We start from the raw sequence: 14,367 nt of genomic DNA on the forward strand, positions 1-14,367 counted from the left end.
CTTGGCGCTTAGCTTTGGAAACATGGAGACTATCCATATATCAAGTTTCTTTTACTTTAAAGGAACGAAGAGTATGAAAGTGGGTTTGATTGGGAATTACCCAGTACAAGAATGTAAGTACTTCTTTTTATATTGTTGTGATTTGGCAATGAGTGCAGGAAACATAATCTATTGACGAATTATAATATAAAAATTTGGTGATCCGAGAGTTTACCGAGTTCTATCCAAAGGGGGTTCTATTGTGTTGGGATAAAAGCCGAGTTAGGACACTGGTGGTGCCTGAGACGGAATCCCTGGAATAATAAGAATTGGAGAAGGCAGTCGCAGATGTAGTTAGTCCCTTATTAAATTATTCAATTCTTAACACGTAATGTCTTAAAGGGCGCAGTCTCTTGCTGTAGCAAAAAAAAAAAAAATGGAAATCAATTTTAAAATAGAAAAATCAAATATTCCATCCCTAGCAACGAAGAAAACTTACAGAAAAAAAGAAAAACTATTTCAGCGTGTGAGAATAAATGGTTTTAGCAGTGTTGTACGAGATAAAGGTTGTCTTGTGTATTTAGTGTTTTTGGTTGGAATATCCGTACAGTCGCAAAAATCATTTCATTTTTTTTTTACATTATACTGTTCACGTACTATAGCAATGGTAGAAATTTGTAGAAAATAAAAAGAGGTTCGGTGAAAATAGCTTTCCCACAAATTGCAATTAATCCTTTTCATCGGAAACAAAATCTACTTTTTAACTTTAGATCTAATATTAAAGTTGTTTAAAGATCTGTATGGTAGAACTTTTTTTAAAATATTTAATTAATTTATTTAGAGCTCTTTTGTGGCAGGAGTTTTCAGGAGAAGAGATATTTTGTACAGTATATTTGATTACTTCTTTTCCGTACAGATATACATAAACACACAAGAAATCAAGATTTTTTTTAAGTATCACCATAGACGATCAATTTAAGGAGGAAGTTTGAGGTGGACCATAAGACATGGCACAAATCATAACAAAGAAGTTAAATCCGAATCTATTCAATAGTCTACGATTGTTAGCGAAGAATGAAATTCAATCAGATGTTCTTTCGGCTGCTTTGACTAAAAAAAAAGCTAAATATGATTTACTAACAATGACTAAACGTTTTGCCAGCGGATGTGGTGGATGTAGTAATCGTGAACCGCCGAAGAAGGACAAATGCAAAAGTAAAAAAAAATCTTGTAGCCCACAATGCCCTCTTGACCGTGATCTGACCAAAGCAACTTGTCCACAGCCTACACGACCTCCACAACCAGAAAGTTGTAAACAGAAGTTTCAGTATAAGAAACAAAACAAATGTCCGACACCATGTTCGTCTGCTCAGAGTAGCAGCAATAAAGGTGAGAAACCTTGCTGAAATTAAGAACTTAGAGGACATTGGAAGAGGAGATTTGAAAATAGGCACCAACCACCTATATCATAGTTTTTTATCTGAGCAATTAAATCACAAGCATTACACACCACCACAAGACATTACATTTCAAAATATTTATTTACTTGTTATACAATAATAAATAACATTTACAAACAGTTAAATTCTTTTTATTAAATTGAGTATATGATTGTGTTTCCATTTTCAAACTTAGCCTCTCTACGAACCCCTGAAAATAATACAATTGTAAGATTAGTTTTTCTAATTTAATACAAATTAACAGAATGTGCACACCATTTAAGCTACCACTTGTTTCGGTACCACAGGTATTTTTTTTAAACACGGTTTTTCAGTAGCATCAAGTGATGAAACTGAGGTCCTCAACTTTTGCTCAAAAATGGTGTAAATCTCAGGAAGGTATAACTAGTTGCGTTTACTTAACAGGTTCCGATCTCAAAATATCAATTGATTTTATGGGTTCACTTTTTCTAGGTTGAAAAGAAATTGTGTATTAACATAAGTCTCATCTCTAATTATCTTCATTTGGAACAACAGTGTATTGAGTGTATTTATAAGTAAGAATGGAGAGTGAGTGATATTCTAGTGATAAGCACCTAGACGATGCTGGCTGTATGGCGGAAGCCAATGCCAAAAAAAGAAAACAAAAAAAAAAAAAACAACAGATGACAATATTTCGATGGTATTCTTAAAAAGAGCTTCAACTCTACTAAGGAAAGACAAATTGGGACATAAAACAAGTCCATAGCTGACATGCCCGATCACTTCACAACTCATTATCAGAAACGATTATACAGATTTTCGATTTTTGAAAATTTACATTCGTAAACTACAAACAATTAAAGATACTACAAATTTTAGACTATTTTTAATATATCCCTCACTGAATATTTTAAAGTAGTGATAGAATCTGAAGGTAATCTGATATTTAAAATATTATATTTTATAATCTACTCAGAAATCTTATCTGTTTTAATACTTACACTATAATGTTATTTATGGGAATGTGAATGAGCTTGACAAAAAATCCTATGAATCCCATTATGCAGAAACCAATAGCAGTTGCTACAGCGATCTTTTGAAATTCTGAAGAAAAAACGAAAAATAAATTTAATATAACACAAAGGAACTTAAGTGAAAGCAAAATTCTGCTGTAAATACAGCCCACCAATCTGTAAAATTATACATATTTTAACTCCCTTTTAGTATATAAAACTCATAATTGTGTATACACTAACTAATGTGAGAACACAATAATAAAACTATAAGCACTCGAATAAATGGATAATTACAAGAGTTATCTGATGACATTAATGTACCTTTTCTATCTGGTTTTGTGCAACGTTTGACAAGCCTTAAAGAATCTTTAGCAAACTGACGGCTGGGCTCAATAACTTTTGAAATTTGATCCATTTTATTTTCTGTAACAAAAATGCAAAACGAAACAAATTTAGAAAATGACTATAAAATAAGTTCACAAATCATCAATTGATCTTCTGCGTTCACTTTTTGAGAAAGTGATTAGTAAAAGAACAGTAACTAAAAAGCTATTAAATTATAAAAAAAAAAAAGGATTATTTTTGGATAAGGAAATGGCAATTTCGTCCAGAAAAGAACTAACAGTATTTAAACAAAACAATACCTTAGTTAATAATAATTGAAGTAAATCTTTCCCAAATACTAACTCACACTTAACAATTATTAACTTCGTACTTCCAACAATCCACACACATTAATGGCTACGTGTCAGTTATCAACTCACAAAGCTGATGGAACCTATATGCTTGTTTTCAATGAGCAGGTTAGAATGTTTACCACGTAACTTAGAGCATACCAGTAGATGTTGCATGCTCTACCGCACAATTACTATTTAGTCGTTTAATTTATAATTTTATAATAGTTTGTTTTTAGTTGAAAATTTTTATAGTTTTAAAAATAGTTTTCAAAAAAATAGACTACTAATATGAGCCTTTGATGAAGACTTCACTTCAATTCGGGACTTGAGGCCTCTTCCCAAGAAATATATCTAAATTTATGTAACGAAATATAGATTTCAGTTTGCTATTAAATTCTGAGTACAATTATTATTGGGTGAATTCAATTAAATGAGGAACATAGAATATTGCCTTTAATAGAGAATGCTCTAGTTTAATTTGTGCCAGAGATTTAAAGCAAAAATGTTCTTTACTCTAAATCAAAGAGCTTTCAATTGTAGCAGAGGTAATGCTGCAAATGATGGTAAAGAATTGTTATCTGCGAGTTTTTGTAAGAAAGATCCACCTTAATTAAGGTAAATGTCTCTTTTTTTTATTTTAATACCAGAGCTTCTTTTATGGTCGAAATGGTAATTTCCTTAATCTTGACACAATTATTTTTTTATAATTGAATAGATTTTTTAGTTGCCATCTTTTTGCAAATTAATTTTTGTCTGTTTTAAGAAATTCATTTAAAACTATTTTTCAGACTACCTAAAAATCAATCAATCAATCAATCAATGTATTTATTGCTTTTTAAATACAAAACTTATAAGCAAGGAGTGGGATTTCAAACAAAATACAGGTTTACAAAAGCTACAAGATTGGGTAATTAAATATAAAGAAAAAACACGTTAGTTCAAAATTAAATTACAACCAAAAAATTAAAAAGAAAAACTTGGAAATAAAAGATCATCCTACTAAAAATAAATAAATAAGCAAATAAATAAATAAACAAAATAAAATAAATAAATACAAAATAATAATAAAAACCAAAATATCAAATAAAGAATACATTAATCAATTAAATAAAGCAGAATACTTTCCAGTAATATTAATATTTATCTGCATTAATCCCTTCTTTCTCTTTTTTCCTTTTCCCCTCACTTCCTCCCCTCTCTTTTTCCTTTTTTCTCCCTTTCTTCCCTTTTTCTTCTTCACTCTCATTTATTCTTTTATTTATTCCCTCCTTCTATTCAAATTATGTTATTCCTTTAATTATCCATTCTTTGTTTTTCATAATTTGTTATTTAAAGATTTATTGGAATACTTGATCCGCCCTTTATTTTTAAACCGTTATTCAAGTACCAATATATATTATTTATCTTTTCTAAATTCATCTCAGAAATAAGATTTTCCAAATTTTCACCCTCAGTGAAAAAAATTAGGTAATTAGAAATAAACCTTTTTCTAATATCAGTCAAAGCGGAGCATTTAAAAAGAAAGTGGAGCAGAGTATCTGATTGCTGGGATCGGCATAACGTGCAGATATTATCATGCGAGAACGAATATCGCATGTCTCCACAAACAACTACACAGTGTTTATAATGGGTTAACCTGATCTGGCTTATCAGTCTGATTTTGTTTATATGACATTTAAGACCTAAATAATTTTCACGATTGCCCCAAGAAGAGATATTGACTACCTAAAAATGTTATCACTGAAGATTACTTTAATAAAAAATATGTTTTGCATTTTTGTTGTAGAAAATAAAATGGATCAAATTTCAAAACTTATAGATCCTAGCCGTCAGAATGCTAAAGATTCTCTAAAGCTTGTCAAAAGGTGCAAAAAACCAGATAGAAAAGGTATATCATTGTTATCAGAACGTTTGAAATTGTCTATTCGAGTGCTTATTGTTTTATTATTGTATGCAACTCGTGATACAGTAATTTTTATCCTTATGTGGTTGATACTCCCGTAGAGAGTTTGAAGATATATAATTTTAAATATTTATGGCTATGTTTAGAGCAAACTTGTTTCAGCACTTTAATTTTTCTTTGTCAAACGTTATTTTTTTTTTTTTTCTACAGTATTTAAAAAGATCGCTGTAGCAACTGGTATTGGACTCTGCATTATGGTATTCTCGGTTTGATCTTTTCAACCTCATTCATATTTCATAAATTAATTGTAAGTATTATAGCATTAGATATTATTTCTAAATAGAATATGAAATTAAGTATCAGAAACAGGTGATTTTGGTATTTAGTCATAGCTTTAGCCATCCTAGTTGATCATCGGTTTCAAAATATTAAGTGAGATTTAGTGAAAAATGGCCCGAAACTTTGTGGAGTTTCATTGATCATATGAATATAAATTTCTAAATGATAAAACAGTATTCTTGGCCAGTCATTATTGAGAATTTTGAAAAATATTCTCTAAAATGAATTTGGAATTTTTTTTCCAGTGCGAAATGTACTACTTAAGCTGAAGGTGTTTGCCGAGATACTTCTTAAAAATCTTTAAGATGCTCCTTAAGAATGGCTAATCCACATCTCTTATCGTATCCGTAAGAATAAAAAGTTATTGTCTCTCTTTTACAAAAATTATTCAATACGTAACATTTTTCAACCAAATTGAACCTTTTATTAGTAGACTTTTTAAGTATTAAGATGTCTATTGATAATCTTCATAGTTTCTTCTGTTTGGCCAGACCAGACCAAAAACTTTCTTCTGTTTAGTTCAATTATTTATTATCATTATACACTTGAATTTTATACGAAATCTATTTAAAAAAGTGTTCATTATTTTAAACTTCAATTTATTTAATAATTATACTACTGTTAAAAAAGAAAAGTTTAAGTTAAAATCAATCTAACAAAACTTATTTTTATTATAGTTTGAAAAGCTAATTTGAATAGCTGTAGAACAAATCAGTTTTTTATTTTGAAGCAAATCCCACCATTCATAACTAATTAAATTGTTATAATAAGAGGTATGATAATTATAATAGTTGATATGATGAATATAATTCTATCCAAAATTATGGAAAATAAAAACCAAGCACTTTGTAGTTTTCCAAGTGAATTGTATGGATTTTCTTGTAGTTCACTATAGGAATTGCCCTGAAAATTCTATCAGAAAAAATAAAATTAGTTTAGGTTAAAAAGAGGGGGGGAAAAAAAACTTAAGAGAAAAACATTTTCTAAAGATACCTCTTCAGGCAATACAAAAATAGTCCTTATGTTTTTATTTCCTACTAATCTTTTGATGCTTAAAGAAGGTGGATTTTCATCACTTAACTTTGCTAGATTCATTAAGAAAGCTGAAATTATTGTTTGCAATGCTATGAGCGCAAACATTCGACTTGTGAATGTTACTGAAAAAAAGAAAAGAAAAAACCAATTCTGTAAGCTGAAACTTCAGAGCACTGATCAGGTCAGAAAAAAAGAAGGATATTAACTTACCAAGAAATGAATTAGCGTCACTATAACCTGGAACTATACTGGATATCACCAACAGATATAAAGTAAATATTACTGAAGATGTTATATGGATGCATATCCTGAACTGAGAATATATCGGTAGTAGATAACTGAATTGTGATGCAATTGTTGCGACTGTAAAATTACCAAATAAATTCACAGTTTAACAGAAATTTCCTCAAATTAAATAAGTAATTAAGAGATACTTACAGATAATTGGAAGCAGAAAAATGTGAACAAAAGGAGATGATTGTCTTTTCAACTTAATACTTATTAATAAAATGCTATTATTATTTTGGGTTATAAATTCATTTTCTTGTACATCTTGCACCATTGTTCCCAATTCAATCATTTCCCATTCGTTTCCAACAGTTTGCACTGCCGGTTTCTAATTATAAAATGTAAAAGTAAAAAAAACAAGTAAAGATAATATTAGTAAACAATTTATAATTTATATTTATTTTTGGTTAATTACATTTTGAAGTCGAAGGAGGCTCTTAAGACAGTTGTATACACTACTTGGATAAAAGATATTGGGTCAAGTTCTAAAAAAAAAACGAACCTCGAAGACTAGGATTATCATTTACTCCGGATATTCAAGTATTAGAATCTCCATGATGTGATAAATCAAGTGCAGGTTTTGTTGGATTAAGTTTAATTCAACATTCGGCAGATTCAAAAACTCCACAGGGTAAAGAGTTTTAGAATATTCAAGTTTTGAATGCATTAAGATGGTCCATATGGTTTAATTCTAAAGTTTTATGGATCTTTAACTGTTATGCGACCAAAGATACTAAGGGTTTGAAGCAAAAGTGATGTTCAATAATTGCAGAAATATTATTGGCCAAAGACTAATAGTAGGTAAGCAGATCTATTATGGGCTTTATATCATCGAATAAAACCAAAGTTTTTTCCAGTTATGGAATCTCGGAAAAATTTAAGAGCAATATTAGGCCTCACCATTACGAGATAGTTGTTTTTCTACCCCCCAGCCCTTCGTGAAAGTATTCTCCGAGTTGTCTCGACAAATCATCCGCTAGAACTAGGCTGTGCAATCAAACAACGGTGCTAGATTAATAATTTGGTAATTTACAGCGAATACAGCAAATTTCCAGCTCACCAATACCAGACACAATAATCATAGTATCGGCATATAGAACTTACGGCCACATTTTGACCATCTTGAGAGCACTTTTGTGAAAAACTAATTTTCCTCATTCCGCCCCCCCTCCAAATTTCCAATAAAAGTTATAGATCTATAAATGTTAAATGTTCACAGCAAAGTTTTACAGAAATTTGGAGAATTCATTGGAAAACAAGGTAGCCTTCCTTCAAAAATGTAATTTCCCAAAAAAAAACACAATTTTTGCAAACTTTTCAAATACCATAATTTCTCTTTTAACATAAACTTTTACCATCTAGTAATCTGTGAAGAATCATACTCACTGGTATATTAGAATTTCGAAGTATAAAGCTTATAGGTACAGCATACTGTTGGAAACCCAAATGAATCGTACAAGAATGCGTATCCCAGGGCCAGTGGGTAATATCGGAATTATTACAGTTTGTAATCATCCGTATCTCTGGTGCCCATTGTACCTTACCATCGTAAAATAATGTCATCTGATCTCGATTATTCTTGAAGGTAACTTTTGTCAGGGAGCTGTTATTTAATAAACAAGATGTAACAATGTAAGTAACAGCTTATTTCTATGTGATTTAAAAAAAAAAAAGTTGAAATTCAAGAAAGAAGTCAATCAAGCGACAAAAGCGAAGTTAATGTAGTAGAAGAAAATAAAGTTCCGCTTCTAAGCAAACTTGTGAAAAACTGTGCTTAAGGGCGTGGAAATGAGAGCTTCAGTCCAAAGCATCGTTATACTTAGGTTCAGCACTTAACCGCCACCTGCTTTTATTGCTGCTCAGAAGCTGCGGAAGCATTTCAAGCAAAGAATTTACGCTTTTAGAAAGCTGTGCGCTGTCAAAAAGTCTGTCAACTCTTCTTGAAAAAAATATTAATAAATAATACTTTGAATAATCAAAAACATAATTATTTACAATGAAAAATGGATATAAATATAATGACAAATAAAAACAATAGATTATATCCGGCCAAGTAGCTGCTCCCGAAGAGAAAGATCTGAGATGAAAAGTTACGCTGTGCTTGTGATGTATGGGAACGTCATTCAATTGAATTAGTTCTAAACGGTATTGGGGATTACAATCGAACTTTACTTTACTCAGCTAGTAAACTGAGTAAAGAGTAAACTTTTGGTGGTAGAAACTCCATCAATAACTCGCCGCAAGCATTCAAGTCATGTATCTACTTGTTGCAAGTAGAAGTAATTTTATCCTCAAATCAAAAATAATCAAATCATCCTATGATTCAAACTATGAACGAGCTGTCTTGATTTGTCTTATACTATCATCTATTTTGATCATCAAAGGTGTGCAGATGCAGGTGTTTTGGTTCGTAATTATTCATTTTTACTCTTCTATTTTCATGAAGTAAAGTAATGCCTATTTTTTCAGGCGAGCTTTACGTTCAACTAGCAAATTACGGTCTCGCCTCTAACCGCTCGGCTACCGTGGCGCCTTCTATTTTCATAGAATGGCCAGCAGCCATGCGCACAAATCAGTGAATATTTATTAAGTATTCTTTGAAAAATATTAAAAGCAAGTTATAAGAGTTGGTGGTGAATATACAGAAAAGTACAGTGTACGACGGGCATTACATACATCTAATAAATTATGTATCGCGGATGGAGGCGACTAGCAAACGTACTTTACTATTAAGCATTAAATAAGGCAGTGTCTGGGAATCGAACCCAGTACCAAAGAAGTATATATACAAGCTTTTCGGTGGTACTAAAAAATCACAAACTATTATAAGGCAACTAACTGAACACAAATTATCTAATAAAACAATCTAATACTTACTTGAAAATAAAGAAATATGGACGCCACAGTTGTCGATGTAACACTTTAATAGAATTAATATTGTCAAACTCAGACGGTTCCCAAACCAAGTAAGGATCAGACCATGTCTAAAAATATATATCTAGAACTTCATTAAGGACCAAAACTAATTCATTATCCATTAAAAAAAAAAAAAATTGTCATCAATTGTGTACTTACAAAATTGAATTTGATATGTGTTGTAAGGACAGATTTTTGCAAATCCTAAAAAGAAAAGAAAAGGAAAACTAAGTTTAAAAAACAATGAATCAAAGAAATGATCAATGAACAGATCAAGTTGAAATTTATTTTTTCTTTTATTAGTTGCAAAATTTGTCTTACCAAATCAACATAATTTATTGCGAATGCTGTAAATATAAATATGGCTTCATCGCCATTTGATATTGGCGGAATAGATGGGTCATGCTCGTCTAGCAATGTCTTTTTAATTTTCGCTACTCCCTTTAGATGGTCCAATTGGTTCTCCGTTTCTATAAAAAAAAATGCATAACGCAAGTTTTTATATAATAAGAATAAATTATTGTATGATAATATTTATTGCATGCAAAAAAAAAATCTTACGCTGTATAATTAAATAAACTTACTAGTTATATTTTTACAGTCATAAATCCAGCAAGCTGTTGCACCGACCCATGAACCGAATGCTAAATACTTCACTTCTAGAGGATTCGTATCTTCGAAATTAACTAAAGGATCAGGCTTTCCAGATTCCCCTACTTCTATTACGCCATTATTGACTGATATCTACAAGAATACCTCTTTCACTTCGACTCAATGGGGTTGAATGAAAAAAGGGAGAAAGATTTTCAGAAAGTCAGCTGAGAAAAGCATTCATTTTTTTCTCGTTTAATTAAAAAAACAATATAATTCAAATTAGACCGCACATTATTGGTGTTAGTCAATTAAAAAAAAATTAATTAATTAATAAAAATCATTTGTAAAAATGTTGAATAAAGTTGCACTCAGTAGAGCACAAATTCAATCTTTTGCTCCGAGGTTTCCTACGAGGCCTTCAACGTTTACTGTTGTGGTTTTCCGCTTCCTGCTTAAAAAAAAAAAAAAAAAAAATTTAATGTATATCTTCATCTGTATTGGCGACAGGAGCGTTTTCTTAGAGATGGCAGCCTCTTGCATTATCTTCTACTAAAGAATTGAATATAAATTTAGAGAAAAAAAAAAAAAAAAAAAAAAACTTCAACATACCCAAAAATCCAGTGCTTCATCTTCTTTTAAAAGTCCGACCGTGTTGGCAGATGTCCTCAATGAAGTGCGTAGTTTTCTAATCGTTGTAAAAGTATTTTTACCAGCACCCAGAACAATTTCATAAACTATATCTTGATCTAATGCATAACTGTTAGGCGATAGTAAAATATGTGCATTACTTGCAGCTTTTACAGAAAATGTTAAATATATGGAACCATCTTCCATAAGGCTGGATTCTGGTATGTGAAAAAAAGAATTGTAACCATATCCTGAAGTATATAATATACGGCAACTTGCATCAATACCTGTAATAATATAAATAAAGTAAAGAAATGACCATTTTCTTTGAGACAGGCTTTACAACCAACTAACAAAATAAGGAAAGTATATTTTTTGATTAATTTCGTGAAATGTCCAAAGATCCATCATTAGAGTCCCAATAATTGCTTTTCTAAAATGTTTTAAAACTGTAATGAGAAATAAAATAAAATAAATCTACAAATTCCTTTAAGAGGAAATAATTACTTATCTTACATTTTAAGCTTTTTAAACTTCTTATCTCGGTCAATTTTGAGCCAGTTTAAAATATACCTCAGATAACAATATGTATACCACTGCCTGGTAGCAGTGCCAACTCCAAAACCAAGAATTATGTTATCAAGTTTTATCTCTACCCTCCCCAAGCGAGAAAATTAAATTTTTAAAAAAAATTTCTAGAAGCAAGTGAAACTATATACGTATATGAAAGGTGAATGGAAATGAACTCTACAAAATAATAATCAACAGCTTTTGGCCTAATTGTAATATAAACCGCAAAACTGGTGGCCAGACCAGTAGAGATTGGGGTTTCACCTGTTCACAAAAATACTAGATGTAAACATTATCGAAGCATAAAACCAGATTCAAAGAAAATGGTAATTTCATTATGAAATTGAGAAAATTTCTTGGTAAAAAAATTTTCTTTTATCTCAGCCAATTTTTAACAATAAATTGTGTAAATCTTTTAAATACTTCGTAGAAAATGAAATCACATAAAAGAAAATAACTTACCTGTAATATTAAAGCAGAAAATAGATTCTAGAAATGAAGAAAATAATACGAAAATAATTATATTATACATATCAATAGTGAGTTCCATAAACCAATGTAAAAATAAAGGTTTGTAATAATATTGACGGGGGGAAATAGAATTATCAACATCCTCTTTGTTATATCTAAATCAAACACAATGCATTATCGTCTAAAATTATTTAAAAACTTTACTACGTCATGTTCTAGACATCAGAAAAGAAATTATTGCAAAAGTAAGGAATAAATTCCAAAGTTTGTTTATCAAGTTCTAATTTTTGCTTTCTTTTTTTTTTTAAAAAAAAAGTAATGAATGATTTGCAATCTGTGTTTCTGAGAAGAGATTCCTTGAGATTTCAACCATGGAATATGGAGAACAACTGAATGTGATGCTGAACAAGGTTGACTTGAAATACTTGCACGACATTTTTATATTAGGTACATATCAGAAATTTTGGTTAAAAATATTTTGTGCAAAAAAAAAAAATGTGGCCCACCTTGAATAATTTTATGGCCCATTAGATTCATCCTAATCTAATTTTATAAAATTTGTTTATTTTGTGCCATATTTTGATTTTTAGGGTAGTTTTATGAAACAAATTAATCTGACTAAATATAATTGGATCATCTCAATAACCTTTATAGATCTTGATTTAGAGCCAAGCATTTTATTTGCCTTTGTGACTGTAGAGTTCAGTCAGGAGTTTAAATGAAAGGTTAGCACTGAACGTAACACCAAGGTCCTTCACTGCAGTAGATGTACATAGTTTAGTGTTGTAGCTTGAAGAGAATAATCGAAGCTGGTAAACGTCCGACTACGATGTTACGATACTACCTTACATTTAGAGATGTTTTAGGCTCATATCATTTTCATCACACCACTCAAGCTATGAAGAGAGTTTTGGAGGAGGAGAAAGTCATCCGCAGAGTTAATGGCAGTATAAATCTTTAAGTCGTCCGCAAAAAGCAGAAAGTTTACTGAATTAAGACATTTAGTTATATCGTTGATAAAAATTTTGAATAATAATTGTCATTATTATACAGGGTGTTTCAGGGTTAAGTGTCCTAACTTAAAATTTGAATTTAGGACCTCAAAACAAGAAAAAATTTTCCTCTGGAGGTATGCCCGTAAACGCTTTGTTTTTGAGATATTCACGTCTAAAGATTTCCATTTTTATGAATTTTTATAATTAAAATTTCTCATTCCTCACAGCTTGGCAATATCTCCGGAGGGTTGTCAGTGGACAACTGCTCCACTCTTGTGCTCATCTTTTCCCTTCATCATATTTACTAGATGCTAATTTTGCAGTTGTAAATTTTTTAATAAATAAATTTTAATTAAAAAAAAAAGATAATTAAAAAAGTAATAGTGTCTTTATTAATAGAAAATAATGACAATTAAAAGTGAATAAAGAAAATAAGACATAATAAAATAATCATAAATGTTGTTCAAATTGATGTCCTTGAAATTAAGACAGGCTCGGCGTCTTTCTTCCACAGCAGCAGTAGCCGAACGGCACTGGACTGCTGTTATTGATTCACAAGCTTCAATTATTCTTGTTTTTAAAGAATGGAGATCATTGACCGGCATTTCATATACTTTTCCTTTAATGGCCCCCCCAAGCAAAAAAAAATCCTTCGGTGTCAGATCTGGAGAGCGTGCAGGCCAAGTCGCCGGTCCAGCACGGCCAACCCATCGATTGGGATAATGTTGATTTAGCCACTGTTGTGGACCTCTGCCGTAATGTGCTGGACAACCAATAACTGAAAACATAAGTTCCTTCTCAGTTGTAGCAAAGTGTAATAATCATTACTAAGGAACTGCAGAAATGTGTCCGCACTGAGCCTAGGTGGTAAGAAATGCGGGCCAATTAAAATATTGTCTAATATCCCCTACCAAACATTGCACTGAAAATCATGCTGAAAATGGTGCTCACGAATAGCTTGAGGATTTTCGAGCATCCAGAGATTATAATTTTTTTGGTTGAGGATACCTCTTCTTGTAAAAGTAGCTTCATCCGTCCAGAGAATTTGTCGTGAAAATTGAGGATTAAGATCAACTTGATTTACATACCAATTGGAAAAAATTCTTCTTTGACAAAAATCTTGAGGTAATAAATTTTGTACCATTTGATAATGATATGGATGACGTCCATCTGCAGAAAGACTTCTCCATGTTGTAGTCGGCGTAATATGTAATTCTGCTGCAGCTCTTCGTACACTGGCAGACGGATTATCATCAAAATATTTTAATATAGTCGCACTCCTTCTTTCATTTTGTAAAGAGCTCTAGAGCTCCATAAGCGCGTGGCATTAAAGCAAATGTGCCAGTTTCTCTAAGACGCTGAAATGTTGATCTAAAGATAGTTTTGATCTATTCGGAAATCTTACAGAATATTCACAACGGGCAGCATTAGCATTACCATTGCATAAACCATACACAGACACCATATCGGCATATTCACTGTTCGAATAAATGCGAGGCATAATGATGCAAACTGTAAAAGCGTCATAGTGACAAG

General features: G+C 31.0%; 3 protein-coding genes across 12 annotated transcripts in view; 1 reads left to right on the forward strand and 2 right to left on the reverse strand.

Moving 5' to 3' along the window:
* The window catches only part of Atf3 (Activating transcription factor 3), a 110,160-nt gene extending 105,179 nt beyond the window's left edge, over nt 1–4,981 (forward strand). For 9 of the 10 annotated variants that reach the window (XM_074128074.1, XM_074128221.1, XM_074128138.1 and 6 more), the window contains one exon: nt 896–1,558. The gene's annotated coding sequence lies outside the window, so the exon portion shown is untranslated. Of the gene's footprint in view, nt 1–895; nt 1,559–4,879 lie in introns of those variants that run through there. The other variant, XM_074127934.1, reaches the window with a different exon arrangement.
* LOC141454996 (protein transport protein Sec61 subunit gamma) lies at nt 1,502–3,219 on the reverse strand. Its single transcript, XM_074129817.1, has 4 exons — nt 3,061–3,219; nt 2,738–2,839; nt 2,402–2,504; nt 1,502–1,629 (listed from the first exon to the last, which is right to left on the reverse strand). Exons 2-4 carry the CDS (start codon nt 2,829–2,831, stop codon nt 1,620–1,622), a joined length of 207 nt encoding a protein of 68 aa, XP_073985918.1. The 5' UTR covers nt 2,832–2,839; nt 3,061–3,219; the 3' UTR covers nt 1,502–1,619.
* A 1,052-nt stretch (nt 4,982–6,033) lies between the features above and the next one.
* LOC141453665 (neuronal acetylcholine receptor subunit beta-3-like) lies at nt 6,034–11,956 on the reverse strand. The gene is made up of 11 exons (XM_074127184.1): nt 11,828–11,956; nt 10,778–11,082; nt 10,159–10,318; nt 9,896–10,044; nt 9,734–9,778; nt 9,536–9,642; nt 8,045–8,261; nt 6,809–6,986; nt 6,581–6,733; nt 6,329–6,492; nt 6,034–6,247 (listed from the first exon to the last, which is right to left on the reverse strand). Exons 1-11 carry the CDS (start codon nt 11,913–11,915, stop codon nt 6,089–6,091), a joined length of 1,725 nt encoding a protein of 574 aa, XP_073983285.1. The 5' UTR covers nt 11,916–11,956; the 3' UTR covers nt 6,034–6,088.
* Between the last annotated feature and the right edge of the window lie 2,411 nt (nt 11,957–14,367).

This window comes from Rhodnius prolixus, unplaced genomic scaffold (assembly GCF_049639745.1).
Source record: "Rhodnius prolixus isolate KJV_2025 unplaced genomic scaffold, Rpr scaffold_1, whole genome shotgun sequence".
NCBI lineage: Eukaryota > Metazoa > Arthropoda > Insecta > Hemiptera > Reduviidae > Rhodnius > Rhodnius prolixus.